This window comes from Pseudorca crassidens, chromosome 9 (genome assembly GCF_039906515.1).
Source record: "Pseudorca crassidens isolate mPseCra1 chromosome 9, mPseCra1.hap1, whole genome shotgun sequence".
Taxonomy (NCBI): domain Eukaryota; kingdom Metazoa; phylum Chordata; class Mammalia; order Artiodactyla; family Delphinidae; genus Pseudorca; species Pseudorca crassidens.
The window spans coordinates 30329066-30345991 of record NC_090304.1 but is presented as its reverse complement, the minus strand read 5'-3'; the positions used below and the strand labels follow the sequence as shown (position 1 = coordinate 30345991).

Here is a 16926-nt window from a genome sequence, read left to right as displayed (position 1 = left end):
CTGAATGCCAACTTGAATTACCATTCTCACATAATAAACATATTTTTATGATATTACAACCAGATTGTGGATGTAGATCATCTTAGAACTACTTTGCAAGCCAAATTTCCATTGCCTTCCATTTTATCTGCACACAAAAACTAATTAAAGTGAGTAAAAATAAGTTGAATTCCATAAAAAAGGATCATGCTAACCTACATGATGCCAATTTATCTCAAAAAAATATGTCAAAGTTTGACATATTCTTGACTATTTGCTTGACTAATTAACATTTTTTCTAATTTTACTTTTTGTTACTGTGCTTTTAATAAGTCAGATTGTTATTTATTGATATGATTTTGCCCTGCATTCCTAGGAAGAATTTATAAAATTCTAATTTACCCTTCAATGAATTGATAAGAGCACAACTTCAGAATAGTATTTAATAACAGAAATTAATCTCAAAAGCAGAATTATATGTATAGATGTCATATGAAGAACAAAGGAACAGTCTTAAAGAGTATTTCTTTGGAAAATGACATGAGTTAAAAAATCTAAAGTTTAAATTAGTAAACATTTCCTAACATTTTTAAGACAAGGGATTTTAAGAAAATTTAGAATTTCATCCTTATTTCTTGATTGTTTTAAGAAAAATAAATCAATTTTTTGTTTTCCTAGGTTGAGAGGGGAGGAAGCTATAAGAATAATAAATAAAGCTGTTGTCAAATCTCAGATAAAAATCTAGAACCAACTGAAAACACTGGGAATAATATAGGAATGAATGAAAATTTGAGGTTTCAATTCATCTTGTCTTAGCGTCTCAATAATCGTAAATTAACTGTGGAGTGTTGAAGAAATTTAAAATACTATAATTAGTTTTGTGCTGCCAATTTGAAATTAGTAATATCATATTGGAATGGTATTAACATTTTGTTAAGTATGTTTATATTTAAGCAATTAATCTAAGCTATATACAAAAAAGCTTTACTTTGAAAATCAAGATAATTAAAATCTTGCAAGGCTATTCATTGTTTTCTTTTTTAAAATTTTTATTTATTATTTTTTTGGCTGTGTTGGGTCTTTGTTGCTGAGTGCGGGCTTTCTCTAGTTGCTGCGAGCGGGGACTACTCTTGCAGTGCGCGGGCTTCTCATTGTGGTGGCTTCTCTTGTTGCGGTGCATGGGCTCTAGAGTGCACGGGCTTCAGTAGATGCAGCACATGGTCTCAGTATTGTGGCTCCTGGGCTCTAGAGCGCAGGCTCAGTAGTTGTGGCGCACGGGCTTAGTTGCTCCGCGGTATGTGGGATCTTCCTGGACCAGGGCTCGAACCCACGTCCCCTGCACTGGCAGGCGGATTCTTAACCACTGCGCCACCAGAGAAGCCCCGTTGTTTTCTTATGTTTTGATTATTGGGAAATAGAAGAAATGTCATTGTCACATGATATGATTGTAAGGCCCTCAGTAGTCAAGAGAATTGGGGTTCTAGTTTAAACTATCACTCTGGCTGTGTGACCTGTGCAAATCACTTCACTAGCCCAAGATTGTTCACATCAATACTATCAGTTTCACAGAAATATTTGTTGAGTAAGTGGAGCAATCTTAACTACCGTACACCTCAGCTGCCTGATCAATGAAACCAGGGCAGTGTGCTATAAGCTGTGGTTGTCAAGCCTAGCAGCACATTCAGACCTTAGCTCAAAGGAATGAATGATTCAGGTGATTTCAGTGTACTGGGGAAACCTGTGAACTAGATCATCTTTAAGGCTTTTTTCTATCTAAATTTGGACTGCTTGCAGGAACTGTGTATCATTTGGTAAACTAAACTTGGAACTCATGAAATGATTTCCCCTAAAGTTAACAGCCTTGAGCCAAGGTAAGGATTCATACTCTTCTATATACTACATAGTTATCTCTGATGAGGTTTTAGGTAGACTTTTTCATACACCAAAATGTCCTTTGAGATCATCCTTTCCCCCTGGGCTGGTTTCTGAGCTCTGGGACTTATCAAATGCATTATGAGTTCAGGTCGTCCTTCCTTGCATAGATCAGAATGGCGGCAGGATGAATTCTTCCCATTGACCTCCACATCCTTGATTCCTTATATGACTTTAGCAGCTCTGCAGAGACCACTGACTTGTACTATCTTGGACTACCAGTATGCAGCCAATGTCTCATTTAAAACCACATCTTTCTAAGAGCTGTTTTCCAGGAGGAAGATGGAAGAAATTTATTAGGAAGATGCGCAAGTAGATGTATAACTCCCTTACCCAGACTATCCCCCGCCTTAGTTTCTAGAGCTGCTATTCTGAGTTCTGAGTTGGTGCAAAGACGCAAAGGACCCAGACACAAATACTTGGCATTCTCTCAAACGAGATGCTATTTCCAGAGAAGTTCCAAGTTTGGAGTAGGGCTTTGGGAGGAAGAACATTAAATTGCACAAGGAAAGCCAATAAACATTTTAGTCCCCAGCAGGGACTGTAAGCCTTGTAATTATGTTTAGGATTATGCTTGTCCATCCTCTTCTTTTCCATCTCTGTAAACAACATGTTAGCTTTGGAGGTTTGTCATCCACTGTGTTTTTGGAGAGGGAGTTCCTCATCACAGCATCTGCAGTGCTATAGCCAGTAACAGTTTGAAAATGCAAATTTATGAAAAGGCTTCTAAACACACTAACTCCTAATCTAAACAATTTATAACGTTTCCTACTCAATAACTCTCAGAAGTCAACTAACTTGAAACTGCCCTAAACAAGTTAAGAAAGGAGTCAGACATCATCCATGGGGTTAATAAACTAAAGTAAGTGGAAGGAAGAACGTGCAGGTGAAGAGTTCCAGATAGTAATTTTTCTCTTCAGTGACTGTGTACTTATTTCTGGACAATTTTCTCTCTTGTTAGTGTTTTAAACATGAAAACAATTATAATAAAAGCAGCTAAGATTGCATAGGGACTTACAGATTAGTTTACTGATTAAAAGAAAGGGCTTGGACCTGGGTTTAGTCAAGCTTTGCCACTTATTGGCTCTGCTAATTTAGGTTAGTTAATTAATTAATTGATGCCTCAGTTTCCTTATCTTTAAAATAGGAATACTAATAATCTCTGCCTAGAAAGATCGTCGTGGGGATTCAATTAACTATGGAAATGTAGAATGCTCACCACAGTGAACTCAGTAAAGTTTGATTTGATTATTAATTTATCTGATCCTCCCCAAACACTTTAAGTAACATCACTCTCTCCATATTCTGATTGTGAAAATGGTGCTTCAAAGTTGATAGGTGACAATTAGTGGTTTGAAAGTTTTTCATTAGTTAGAAAAGATGCAATATAATTCTAAATCAGCATTTGTGGCCGCTGATTTGGAAATTCTCAGCCATCTCAAAGGGTTGTGTTGAAGATCTCTTAACAAAATGTATGTGCAAACCTGATAATGGGGGGCCTAAATCAAATCTGGGTGGTAGCTACTAGATAGGGAAGTGTGGTTTTATAATGGACTTTGGAACCAGAGAAAATTAGGTTTGAATTTTAGCTTTTCCATTTAAGATTCGCTGTATAATTTGGGGTAAATAAACTCTCTGAGCTCCAGTTTCCTTATTTATACAATTAGAATATAATCTAACTCAGAGAATTGCTTTGAGGGTGAAATAATAAATGTCAAATGCAAAGCAAACAACTTAGCCCTGGATAAATGCAAAATGAATGTTATCCCATCCCATCATAATTTGCATATACTTTCCCATAGTATAGTCATGACAGAAATGAAGTCTTTATAACTTGTTGAGGTTAGTGAAGTCACACCAGGAATCTGAGGCCATGCTCACTGAGTTAATGAACAGAGTCTGGACTTTTTCTCTTTTTCAATGGAGCAATGGATTCTAGGGTAGTGGGGTAGCCCGTGTGGTACTGAGGATAAACTTCGGAGTAACAGCAAGCTCGGCCAATAGAAACATGTCTACCACACCTTAGCCATCTCATCAGTTGGTTCTTTATCCACTTGGCAACTTGTCAAATGGCAAAAGTGAATTTTAAAAATTTCTCCAAATGCCAGGATGGAAAACTCAATGGCTCACACTGAAAGGCAGAGAGAGACTAAACTAACAATTCTGAATCTATGCCATGTTAATCAGTGCCCCCCTTCTCCAAGCGTTCTATGGTCAAATATGTTTGGGAAATGCTACACAGTACTATTTGCAGATTTTGTCACTGATAGAAATCACAGTCACCTTCATATCACATGTCAGTTGTTACAGATATCTTGAAATACATTGATGCTTATCACTACTGCAAAATTATAGTATTCACCTTGCTGCTAGATCTTATTTAGTGCCTTAAGAAAGCACATATATTACTATATCACACAATCTACTTTTTAAATATTTTAAAAACTATATTTCAAGGTAATTGGCTTCCTTTGTAATCATATGCTTTTAAGACTTATTCATTTAGAAACATTATTCTGAGAAGGGTTTATAGGCTTGACCAGACTGCCAAAAGAGTGGAGTCCACAGCACAGAAGTGGTTACCAAGCCCATGTTAATCCAACATATGCCAAGGAGAGGCAATAACAAGGCCATTCTTAAACATTGGTTGTGGCAGTTGCTGGGGGAGACAGAAGCCCTTACTGGAGGAGGAAGGTAAAAGCAGAAGAAATCATTGTTTCCTACCAACGTAACCAGAACAATAATGAGCATGGATGGTAGAGATCAGGCTCAGTAGACAAATGGCCTTGAAGAATACTCTCGGAGTGGACACGTCTATTCAAGAGCCCCCATATGATACTAACCCTATTTTGGTTTCCCTTTTCATTTCTCTGCTCCATTTTTTTCACGTTCCCTCTCTTTTTTCTATTCACTTGCCCTGTAATGTCCGATCCCAAAGGCTTTAGATATTTATGGAGCCTTTTTACAATCACCCAACTTAGCTATTTTTTCCCCACAGTCACCTTATTACCTAGGGATAGTAGGTCGTTGCTATTTTCCTTGAAGATGGAGGTAGGACAAATCAGTTCCAGCTCCTTCTGGTGCTGATGGGTATGGGATTCAGCATATTCTGCAGGAATCCTGGATTCCATTACTTCATAGCATGCACTCTGGGCACAAAGATCTCAGAGCATTTTCTTCTGCTGTTTCGGGCAATTGATTGGGTTTCCCTTTCCCAGTGTGAGAAGGTTTTTGAGTGCATTTAACGTTCACTCAGAGGTTGAAAACATTGGCAAAGTACTTACTACCTCCTGGGGTGATCCAGAAAATGTTCATAAATGGTCAAAATGCCTCACACAGGCCAGAGGTTTCTCCTAGCTTCAGACTGAACTGTTAAATTTGGAGGTCACACACTGCTAAACTGCTGATTTTTAGAAACTCGACTTTAAAGTTTTTTATTTTTAAATTAATACTTTGAAATATATTTTGCCATTTGTCTAAAATAGAATTCAAGAATGATGTATGTCATCCCGAGTGCATCCGAAGTTATTTTAAATATGGCATCTTTATAAAAGTCAATAGCTGACTCCTCAAAGGGCAATCATGTCCAGTGTGGGCAGCTGTGCCAATTGTTTTTGAACTACTGCAGCAATCTAGCCAATCCCAAGGAGTGTAGCCTTTCTGCACCCACATTTTTCTTAATTATCTCCACTAGGCTGAGTTAGCTAAGGACAAATCTATAGCATTTCCTGGATGTCAAAATGCCTACACACCTTCTGCAATCCTTGGGCTACCAGCTCCCTTTCATGTTTCTCCTGGTTGGTCCATCTGATTATCTATTATCATGTGTATATCATGCATTATTCATGAGGCCCAGACAATTTCAGGGTGTAATATCTTTGATTTTAAAAAGAAATGACCTGAAAAATGAGAATTTCTGCTTGTACAAAGAAGATAAGCATTTAATTTGATAGTGAGTCTCTCATCATCCCATCCCTTTAAAAAGTAATCTGTAGAAGTTTGAGATCATTGTTCAAATTAAAACTTTCCAAGTCATCTTTTCTCAGAAAATGATTGGTTCAATATCCGGATCCTTTCTGTGCTGGGTTCAGGTAAGTTTCTTTGATTTTTCATAATGTGCTTCTTAACAAACAAGTTAAAAACTGCTGGCACCCCAAATTGTAAATCACCAAAGGTTAGGGTGACTTAAGCCCAAGAAATAAGTTATCTATCATATCACTCAAACTTGGAGCTAAAATGGAATTTAGAGTTGATCCTAAGGCTATCCTCCTTGTTTTATGTGGGAAGAAATATGGATCAAAGGGGACTAATTGATTTTTCCAGCTACTGACAATGAGTTGGCAGCAAAGCTTGAACTCAGACATTTAATCTGTTTCACTGAGTTCTCTTGAAAAAGGTTAAGAATCCAGAAGTCTGTCTTCTTCTAGGGAACAGCGCAAATTCAAGGACAAGTCAGGTCTCTAAGCTGTGAGTTCCACCAAGATAAGCACCTTCTAGTCTTACACGTTGCTGAATCTCCAGACTTCAGCACAGCTCCCGGCACATAGTAGATTGTCAATTAATGCTTACAGAATAAAATTATGAATATTAGAGTCTCTATAGAAAGTATACCTCTTGGGCAAATGGAAAATGGTCTGTCAAGCTCATGATCCCCATAAGTATCAGAATATCTACCGGGATAACAAGATCCCAGGCATGTAAGACTGGGATGAATATAGCTGATGCACTTTGCTGTACAGCAGAGACTAACACAGCAGTGTAAAGCAATTACACTCCAATAAAGATATTGGGGGGGGGGCAAAAAAAAAGACTGGGATGAAATTCCAGAGGGTTAGAAGAAAACAAACCAACATGAATTCATGCATCAGATAGGGGCTGGGCTAAGTGACCCCTGAGAAATTTCCCAGGCCCCAGATTCTACAGCTCGCAAGTAAAAATTCTTCTTGCCTTTGGCTCTTCCTATTCTGTGTTGTTTTTTGGGGGGAATTAGTGACTATCCTTTAGATGGTATGTCAACCCTAGGAGGATTCCTGCCTTCTTTGAGCCTCCGATTATGGGAGAGTGAAAGAATGGCTTAGGAGGAGAAGGTCATATACTGGTAAAAACTTTTCATTAGGACTACAGACTTGTGGGAACTATTTTTTTTCTTTTAATTTAAAGAAATCAAAATAGGAGGAAATAATGCCTACAGTCCCCTCAGATGCCTGAGTAGGGTTTGAGGCAGCATGATGTAGAGAGCTGAAAATATTGTCCTTGAAATTTGAAGATTCTGAGTCAGTCTTCACCTCTTACTGGCAATGTGGTCTTGGGAAACTCTGAACCTGAGTTTCCTCATCTGAAAGGTGATTGATAATTCCTACCCTACCCTCCTGGCTGAGGAGATCAGATAAGGAAATCTGTGAAGAACTTTCAAAGCACTATGTGTATATAAAGCATTATTACTAGGAAATACAAATAAAGTCTGCATTATACAGAATTCTTCATAGGACTCCTCTAGAATGTTAGGTAAAAGGGGGAAAGCCCATCTGAACTTTAAAAAAACTCAGAACGAATGCTCCAAAGATTGCCAAATGACAATGGAGGCGGGGATAAAAATTTGACATTTTGATCTTTGCACCCTGGTGTTTCGGCGTATTAGTCTTTAGGGACCATATGTATCTTTCTCAAGACACACTGGTTAAAGCAGTAGCTTTAACTTCCAAAGTAAAAGATTATAATATTTTTGAAATTATGGTCACTCATTGGCCAAAGAGGAGATAAATTTTTCGTTTTATTGTTTAAGAATTTAATCTTTCTCACTTAAAGGCAACACCCTCCCTCCCCATTTCCATAGGATTCAATAATGGTAAGCTCTCACTAAATGTTAATGTTTATTTTATTTATTAAATGCCACACACTGTTCTTTACATGGATTATGGCATGTAAATTAGAGACTCACCGCTTGTTAAATGCACTAGAAACACACAGAGACAAACATGCCTATACACACACACACACACACACACACACACACAGCAGGAGCAGATCAGCAGAGAAAGACACCAGCCAAAGAAAGATAATTTGAGATACTTCTGAGCTAGCAGTTGTAAAATTAAAATAGGCAACTCATTAAATTATCCATAGAGTGAAAAGAAAGCTACAAAAATAGATATTTTTCTGGCAAGTCAGTGCTTTTCAGAACAAATTTAGTTTTAAGCAGAATCTTAAAATCAGATTCTATCAGTTCATATTCACTAGAGTCATTTAAATGGTTAGATTAGTTTTTCTTAATTAAAGGCAAGGATTAGCTTTACCGGCCTTTGATAGGAGTATATGTATGTTCAGTTAGACATCATTTTAACTGACATTTTGTAAGCAGTTTGATCAAATGAATGTTATTTGAGCAATTGGAGCCTCATCCCCAAATCACAGAATTAGAAATAAAATCCTTTGTAAATCATGCCTCAATGCTGATTTTTTTTCCCCCTCGTTTCTCTTTGTTGCTTTTTGTGGCTGAGTATCTATTTTGTGGTCATCCAGGCCTTGCCTCTCACATTGCCTGATAATGGAATGTTGTTTCTTACTAAGCTTCCCCTAGAGGACAGGCCAGGAAAAGGAAAGAAACTAAAATCACTAGCTTCTCCTCTTATTAAGAATATAGATTACAGATTCGATAGGGAAAGAGTCTGGTAAGTGAATGAAGAATCATATGTATTTTGATTTTAGATATTTTAAAGGTATTCTTTCCAATTTACATTGATTGGCAATTTTACAAATAATATTTTGTGAACCAACAAGAAGCTTGCTTTTAAAATCCCATTTACTGCCTTACCGTATAAAGTAGACGATATTTAAAAATAACTAGCATTCTGGTTCAAATGAAAATGCTGTATGCAGAGAATGACATAGTGATACCTCCCTCTTACGGAGTGTCTCCTTCCCAGTTTGCAAGGCTCTTTCAAACATTCTCTTCTATCCTCCAAAAATTGCTGTGTTGTAGGTCTTACTATCAGTGACACTGAAAAAGCTATTGGCAAAATGAATATATTTTCATCTGAATCAGTACTGATATAGTCCATTGGGGGAGCTAGACCAAGCTAAAAATCTCACACACAGAAATATTAATATACAAGACCAGGGGGTACAAAAGTAGGCTAGGTTACTGTTCATTTTTTTAAGGTTAAAAATATCCCTCTCCTCTTTCTTCCCTTCTCCTCTTTAACACCTTCTAATCTTCTGTCAGGTTTCAAACAGGACAGTTGAAATTTCTCGCCTTCGCGCTGAAGGGCTCTATGTAAATACACATAAACAGTGAATATCAGGTGCACTATTCTTAAAGTGATACTCATTCTCACGACACTTCAGGCGAAACCATTTCATCTACAAGTCAAGGATGTTTATAGGTGCGCGTGTGACAGAGGATGACGTGACACTTTTGAGGTTTGTTAAAAATCTCGAGGTTACAAGAATTAGTTAAGCATTTTCCCTCCTTGTCTCCCGAAGCCTCGAAATCTACAATTTTCTCCATTCGACTGTCAAGATAAATTGGCATGTCGACTAAAAGCGTAATATTCCCTTAACGGTGCATTCATTTAAAGCCCTAGGAGCTGTATTAGGTAGCAGCGGGTATTCGCTAGCAAGGCATCTCGAGGAGAGAGGGAACTCTGCGATTTAGAGTGACAGATGATTTTTTTCTCATCCATCAAACCGCCTCAAAATGTCACAATATTTACACCTCTTCCTTGGTGAATCCAGAGACAGGCAGACAGGGGAAAAAAAAAAAAAAAGCCGACCGGCTGCCGCTTGATTTGGGCAAAAGGAGGCGTTGCACCTTTAAATTCTGTCCCTCCATTCCCCGTTACCCCCCGCCCCCTTCTCGGGATTTTGCAATAAATCTCCCAGTTCTGCTTTCAGCCCTGCAGATCCGTATTTAAAACAGCACCATCTGGGAAGGGTGGGTGGCGATGGTGATGCGGACTCCTTGGAGTTCCTTTGCAGCACGCTTGGAATTGCATCAGACTGATCAGAAATCCCCCCGCCCCCAAGCCCAGCCCCTCCCGTCTCGCTTCCCTCCCAGGCCCTCCCCTCCCCTCCTTGCGCGTAGATCTGACTGAGAAAATGACTGGATCTCGGAACAATCTGTGCCCCATTCGCTGCAGCCTTGCTCCGTAAACCCTGCCCAACGCTCCCTTTGTGTGCCGAGCAGCCTATCACGGTCATCTGATCCTAGTGCCTGGTTTTTATTTTTTTCCTTCTAAATCTCCACAATATCCTCGCATTGCCTATGAATCCATCCTTTTCACCTGAGCAGAGTTGGAATTCTTTCTTTTTTCGTTCGCTAGAACAGTCAAGTGAGTTTCGGAAATAGGTTTTCCCCCTACGCTCCCCCGTACCCCCATCCAAGCCTTGCCTCTTAATTAAGAAGGGCTGATCCAGGAAGGAGGAGTCCAGAACGCTCAAGCCCTGGGGCGAAGACTACCACGGGGCTTGGCCGGGAGGCCGGAACAAAGGGCCCGGGAAGGGGTGGGTTGAGGGTTGTAGGAGCATGGAGTGGACGGTGGCCCCCACGCAGGGGTGCGCAAGTCCTTGGACTCCCAGTGGAGAGGCAGGACAACGCTGCCGCGCGCTCGCTGTCCCCCCGGGGCGGAGGCGGGGAGGTGGAACGGAAGGCTGGGAGGCTCTGAGCAGCTTCGATCACCCCCGCCCCCCGGTCCACCCGGGCGGCTGCGGCAGCGGCCCGGCGGTGAGCCGGCCGCCCTCCACACGCGCCTCCGGGTGCAACCTCGCGGTGGCTGGGCGGTCTGTGCGCCCAGCTGATTGGTGGCTCGGTCCAGCCGCCGCGCGGAGCTACGAGTGTTCTCCTCCACCTCCTCGAGCCTCCCAGGCCCCCTCCCCCGGCCCGCTCCCTGGCTCTTCGGCCCATAAAGGACCTTCTCCTCCCAAGTAGAGGCCCCCTTTTCCTTAGTTACCCCGACTAACTCGGACCTGGGCTCAGAGAGGCATCCAGCCTGGCGGGGGAGCGGAGCTCGGTCTCGGCGGCTCCCCTTCCCCTGAGAAAGCGGGAGCCCTCTAAGCCAGCACCCGAAACTCGTAGGGAGGGAGGAAAGAAGGGGAGAGAAAAAAAAAGAAAGAAAGAAAGAAAACAACCAGAAAGAAACATCCAGCCAGGCGCGAGGGCGACGGAGGGGAAGAGAGAATAAGGAAGGGACGGAGGCAGGAGGAGGGGGCGGGGTGGAAGGAGGTGGGGGCGGGAAGGAGGGAGGGGGAGAGAGAGGGAGGGAGGGATACAGAGAGAATGAATCCTTTGCCTAGAAGAGCTGAAATTACCTTGATTCATTTTGTGTTGGAGATTTGGCGTTACCTCCTACCCTCTCCCCAACCTCCACCTCCTCTTTCCTCACCGCACACCACCTCCACCGCCTAATTCTAAATGGTACAAAGTCAAAATTTAGGAAATCGAATGTTGTGTAAAAGCTTCATAATTAATGAACCTACTGTACACACACACACACACACACACACACACACACACACACACACACCCTGGCAAAGAAAACGGAAAAGAAGCAGATGAAGGGGAGAAAAAGAGAGAGAAATCTTACATTTGAATCAGACATTTGCAGGTCCAAGTTAACTAAACTCAATATATCCGCAGAAAAACTGAGCTTCCCCACCCCCCTTCTCGCTTTACCCCAAGGCTCTCACCTAGGGCAATTCAAACTGGGCAAATACCAGGAAACAACCCCCCTCTCACACTCTCCTTCTACTTCCTCCCCTCCACCGCGCGTCCTCTCGGGAAGATCGAAGATCGAGTATCAAAATAGCTCAAAATTTGGGGTTGCAGGGGGTCCCCGCCCCGGTGCTTACCTTCTTTGCGGCTTACACCACCCCGGTGGCTAGATCCTGGAGATAAACACTTGCATTTCCCAAAGTTAACCCAGTATACCAACCCTGAGCTTGCCAAGAGTCTATTCCAGCCTACACCGCTAGGAAGCCAACTTCAGCGAGCTCAACGAGGGGACCAAACTGGGGCTCGCTTTCCAAACGCTCCGCTCCAAAATCTGACTCTCTCTCCAGCCCCGATCTCAGTGTGAGCCGAACCTCCGAAAAGACGCTTCTTAAGGGCGACACAGGGCCGGCTTTCTGCGGGGCCGAGACGGCTACCTGGGGTACCACCACCTAGGACAAATCCGTTGGCTCTGTCCAAGGTGCTGAATGGGCTCGTATTTCCCGGATTACACACCCGGCGCAGCGGGAGGAAAAGGATAAAAAATCTCTAATTAAGTGATATTTGATATTGCTCTAGACGGTTTCTTGCACTTCCTTACGTTTTGTCACGTGCAGACGGCTTTGCCAAAGCCATCCTGTTAATAGTTGATCACATGTTGATGAGACCCCTTTCTTCTAGGAGAGGCTTACCCATTTCATTACCGGTGATATGCCCTTCTGACTTATTTCTCTCCCACCAACCCCACCCCCATCTGCACCCAAACTCCCAGTCTCTATCCCATCCTTACCCCTACTCCACCCCCTAACCCCAATCTCTAATAGCATGATTGTTTTTAGATGGAAGTTAACCTCCTTGCGAATGTCAATTACATGCCCACATATAAATCATAGAATATGCTCATACACCACACACATAGAGGCAGAGAATGGAATGCAAGAAGGCTGGGAGAGAAGCATCAGCCTTGAACAGCCAATATAACACACACACACACACACACCCAACTCCAAGTTTGTTCCACGCAGTTCCACATTGCTGTGTTAAATCTCAAATGATTCCAATTAAAGTTGCACTGTGTAAAAACCCGATTCTCCTGGCCTGAGTAGCTGCTGTTCTTTGGCGTGTGAAGTGCTAGGAAGAGCTGTGATATGCCCGTTGTTAAGCAACATGTCAAGATTTTTCAATTATAATGCAGGGTTTATTGCTACTCACCATCGTGCCTTTGCTGTCCTGGAGACTCAAGTGTCTTAAAATCCCGTCTCCCCAACAGATGCTGGAAGGTAATGTGTCTTGTTTGAAGTCATCATGTGAGAAGTTCGGCTTTGCTCAGTGGATCGCCCACCACTTGGTGTGACTTATGAATCTAATAACCCTTTGCAATATCCGCAAGCTTAAACTGTCAACCACCTTGGCGACTACAGAAGACAAAGCAACTGTCATCGATGTTGTAAAACCTATAGATTTACGCAAACGCCCTCACTCCCAGAGACACGTTTCCTTTTGAGTTCTTACGTGATTCTAATGAATGAGCGAGGTTTCCAATGACTGCCCAAGTGCCCTGCTATATAGCGGTGGTTCCTGGGGCTGCCTCCCAACCGCCGGTCACTGGGTCCTGGCACAGAAAGTTCCCGGGGAGTTTCAGGGTACCCTCATAAAAATAACCCAGCCTGCACACTTGCCCACTGCTCAGGTCACACCTGGGGCTCTGGCAAAGCTGAGCTCGACTCGGGAGATTTCTCTGTCGCCAGGTAAGAAAAACCTTCGCCTCGTCAGGCTAGGGCGGGAAGACCGCTGGGGAACTTGTTGCTTATCAGAGCCAGCAGGCTACCGCTTTAATAATAATACCAGAAAAGCGCAGGGGGAGGGTGTGGGGGGGGGGGCGGCAACGACGACGACTATCCGTGCTGTTTACGTGACCAACTCATTGTGACTCCTTTGGTAAAAAGGAAACTTCTTAGAAAAGTTCGTGCCCCTCCCCCTTCCCCCATGACTAAGGGTCTCCAGTTGATGAGGTCTTGAGTGATGATCAAATGCGTGTGGGGGGCGATGGGGGGATAGACGGGGAGGGGGTGTGGGTGAGTGACTTGTCCTTGGGAACAACTACTTGCGTCGAAGCGCGCATCAGCCCGGCAACTTTCCCTTTCCCTCTTAGGGACTGATGACTAGGCGAGAGGCACTCGGGCGAGCCACTAGTTGCCCACAGGAACCTATGTAAACCGAGCTCTCGGGCGGCCGAGTTGAATGAAGTTATGACTGCGTTTGCTCTAATGGCTTATGGCTTCTCAAATGTGAGTTAACAGCCCCGGTGCGCAGCTAGGTCGGCATGGCGCGCCGCGGAGTGTGGAGCCGCGGGCAAAGGCAGGGAGGGGTGCCTCTGCAGCGGCTCGGCGCTCCGCGTCCGCTCCTTGCTTCTTCCCCTGAGTCGCTTCCGCATCATCCGGGGGCTCCCGGGCCACCAGAGCGCCCGGGTGAGCGCGATGGGAAGCAGAGCCGCGCTCCGGAGGAGCGGGGGCTGGGGTGGAGAGCCGCGGGAGGGGGCTCTCCCAGGAAGCCCCGCGCTGAGCACCCGCGCTTCCCCACCAGTGGCGGCGCAGGCTGGGAGGTGGAGAGGTCACGTGTCGGCGGAAAGTAACTTAGAAGGCACAGAATGAACTTCAAGGAGAAGAAAAAAGCACAAGACAACAAACCAGCTCCCCACCCCTCACCCGCACCTCCCTCGTCACCCGTGTGTAAAATAAAGGTAAAGGAGGGAGAGGTGGGAGAGGGGCGCCGCTCCCTGCTGGAGACCTGGGGAGAGCTCGAGAAATCGCAGGCAACGAGCTGTATAACCCGGTCGTTGGCAACGTCCCCCCAGCCTAGGGAGGCGCTAACCCAAGGTAGCTTTCCACTGAAGCCGCCCTTTGCCTCCCCCCAGCCGGCGCCTCCACAGCGGAGCAGAGGAACGGAAGACGAATGTAAACCAGTTGTTATGGAGATGCCGGTCGCTCAGAGGAGCGCAAGTGCCCTGGAAAGTCCCCAGACGCATTTCAGGTTTCGTCGTTTTGGCACCAACACCAAGATTTTACTCTCCACCCAGAGTTCCCACGAAGGGGAGCCCACCAACGGCGTCACAGGCCTTGGCCGCGGCGCCATTGACTGCAGGGATGAGACAGAGAGATGCTGCAGAAGATGGTGGACAGCTCTTAAGTTTCAGACCATCCAGCCCTTTCCAATTTCCAGTTTCTTTATGCCGATCAAAAGTGCTGTATCTGAATGACAGTCGTGCTTCCTTAGGTGTATAAAGCTCAGTTACACGATAGGATGATTGGAAGCAAGAGAACATCGGCATTTAGTGGCTGCTTCAAGGTCCTGCTCCCCTCCCCCTCCTATTCCAGAAATGCCTTACTTATGGAAAACAGGCTTCACTTCCTAATTCTGTATATGGACTTCTGTTCATTGGAATCTCCATTGGTACCGGGTTATCATTACTGTAAGTCCAGTGTTGAGCTGACATCGCTCTAGAGATGCTTCCAGAGTCAACCTAGCTTATCCTAGGCTCCAGCCAAGATACATATATTCAAATGCTTATCAGACCTCATTAGGGACAGTTCTAGACTTGCCAGGCTCCTAGAGACCTGAGATAGGTCATCATAAAAGGATGCCAGACACCTCCACAGTCACCAACACAACAGTTCCCTCCAACTAAAAGGACTGCTCAGATTGTCCACAAGTTGCCACTTTTTGTCGATCCATGAATTAACCAGCAGATGCTGCCCTAAGACTGGAACAGCTGGCACATACCATCCTCAGAGATCTTGGGGTACAGGTTTTGTGGACAAAACTGGTTTCCTGAGAAAGCAATTCATAATGCTGTAATTAAGTATTCAGTGTCTCTAGTACAGATCTGAAATCTTGAAATAACACAGGGAGATGATTACTCTGTGGACATAATTACCCCCCACCGTCATCTAGGTGATATATTTATATGACTTTTTCCTCAGTAGTTGTGGTCTGTATAGAGACTATTAGTTACTTCTCTGGTGGATCCTTATTCTGAAAATTAATGTCATATTTTATAGTGGGATACCCTAAATTGTTAGCTTGGGTGCCTGGGGATTCAAAACATGAACAATTGATTAGTCTGAAATGATTTAGACAATACATGATTGTGCTGAAAATATTTCCCAAGGAATATTTTTGACCACTGTTCTTCTTTCTTGGAATCATTACTAAAACCTACAACTCACAGACCAAGATGAGGGGCAAGAGTTGTCATATAACGAGAGTTGCTCTAGAGAGTTAAGGAGAGAAGAGGTGGTGTCTGACATACATATATTTTCCTCTCTTGATTTCTCAGTGATCTGAAGAAGAATTCTCTTCTCCTGGTTTGTTATCAGCTTTCCACCTTTTAATCTCCATCCACTCACTTACATATTTTCTTTTTTTCCACCTGCAGAAATCCAGTTTCAAATATAAGCAAAGGTTGCAGTCATTTAATTTGTTAAGAGAGATGCCAAGTACTGGACCTGCCACAGTTTTAATCTCAAGAGCACTTATTCTGGAGGCCATCTCATTTTCTCCACAAGAACCTAGTCAGCTATGATATGAATATCACACCTGTCTGGGTTCATCTGATCCCATTCATTTTTAGCAATGGTAAGAACATTTCAAACTGAACAGTAAACAAAGCTTGTTCCTTAAAGATTACCATGTAACAATGTAGCCACATTTAAAGCAAAGTGTATTAATACAACCTAGAAGGAAGGATTTTTGCTTTCAAACCACCAGTACTGTTCTTTATTGGTGAATTGTTTGATGTTCACATGCAGTTTTCTACCAAAGCCATAGTCATAAAGTTTATCCTCTGCCTGTACCTTTATGAACAAGGGTACAAAAATTAATAAGAAGGGGCTTATCAAGACTAGGAGGCACAAAGATATCATTAAGTAGATGTGTCAAGAGTCTCAGAATTAATGGGAGAGAGGGAACAAACCAGGAGTCTACGAAATCAGAAATGAAAAAGACTCCTTTTGTTTAGGCAACTAACAGATGCTTGGATATCTCTTGAGACAGTCTCTCTCTCTTAATTTCTAAAAGGAAATTCAGCAAGTCACATTGAAAAGAATGGTTTGGGTACTCCCTCCCCCATATCAAGGCAGAAGTAATGAGATACTACTTCATTCTTTCCTCCCAACTTTTTTCCCCAAATCTATTTGTTTGTACTTAACTGCCAAGCTCTCCATCTCACCTTGTGTTGGATAGATTATTTCCGCCCTTCCCCCTTACTTTTATTTCCTCTCCTTCCCCTTCAGTACTTGCTCTGTGCCAGA

The 16926-nt window shown here is 43.2% G+C and overlaps 1 protein-coding gene and 1 long non-coding RNA gene across 5 annotated transcripts in view; one reads left to right on the top strand and one right to left on the bottom strand.

Moving 5' to 3' along the window:
• Nucleotides 1-13377, bottom strand: part of BDNF (brain derived neurotrophic factor) — a 56888-nt gene extending 43511 nt beyond the window's left edge. Inside the window, exon 1 of one of the 4 annotated variants that reach the window (XM_067749563.1) lies at nt 12830-13377. In XM_067749563.1, the coding sequence (XP_067605664.1) occupies nt 12830-12832 (3 nt within the window). In that variant the 5' untranslated portion in view covers nt 12833-13377. Of the gene's footprint in view, nt 1-10875; nt 11022-11757; nt 12003-12829 lie in introns of those variants that run through there. The other 3 variants (XM_067749568.1, XM_067749567.1, XM_067749569.1) reach the window with 3 other exon arrangements.
• Nucleotides 13121-16043, top strand: LOC137230341 (uncharacterized). Its single transcript, XR_010946109.1, has 4 exons — nt 13121-13365; nt 13770-13905; nt 14201-14357; nt 14532-16043. It is a non-coding gene; the product is annotated as an uncharacterized lncRNA (long non-coding RNA).
• Nucleotides 16044-16926: the final 883 nt, after the last annotated feature.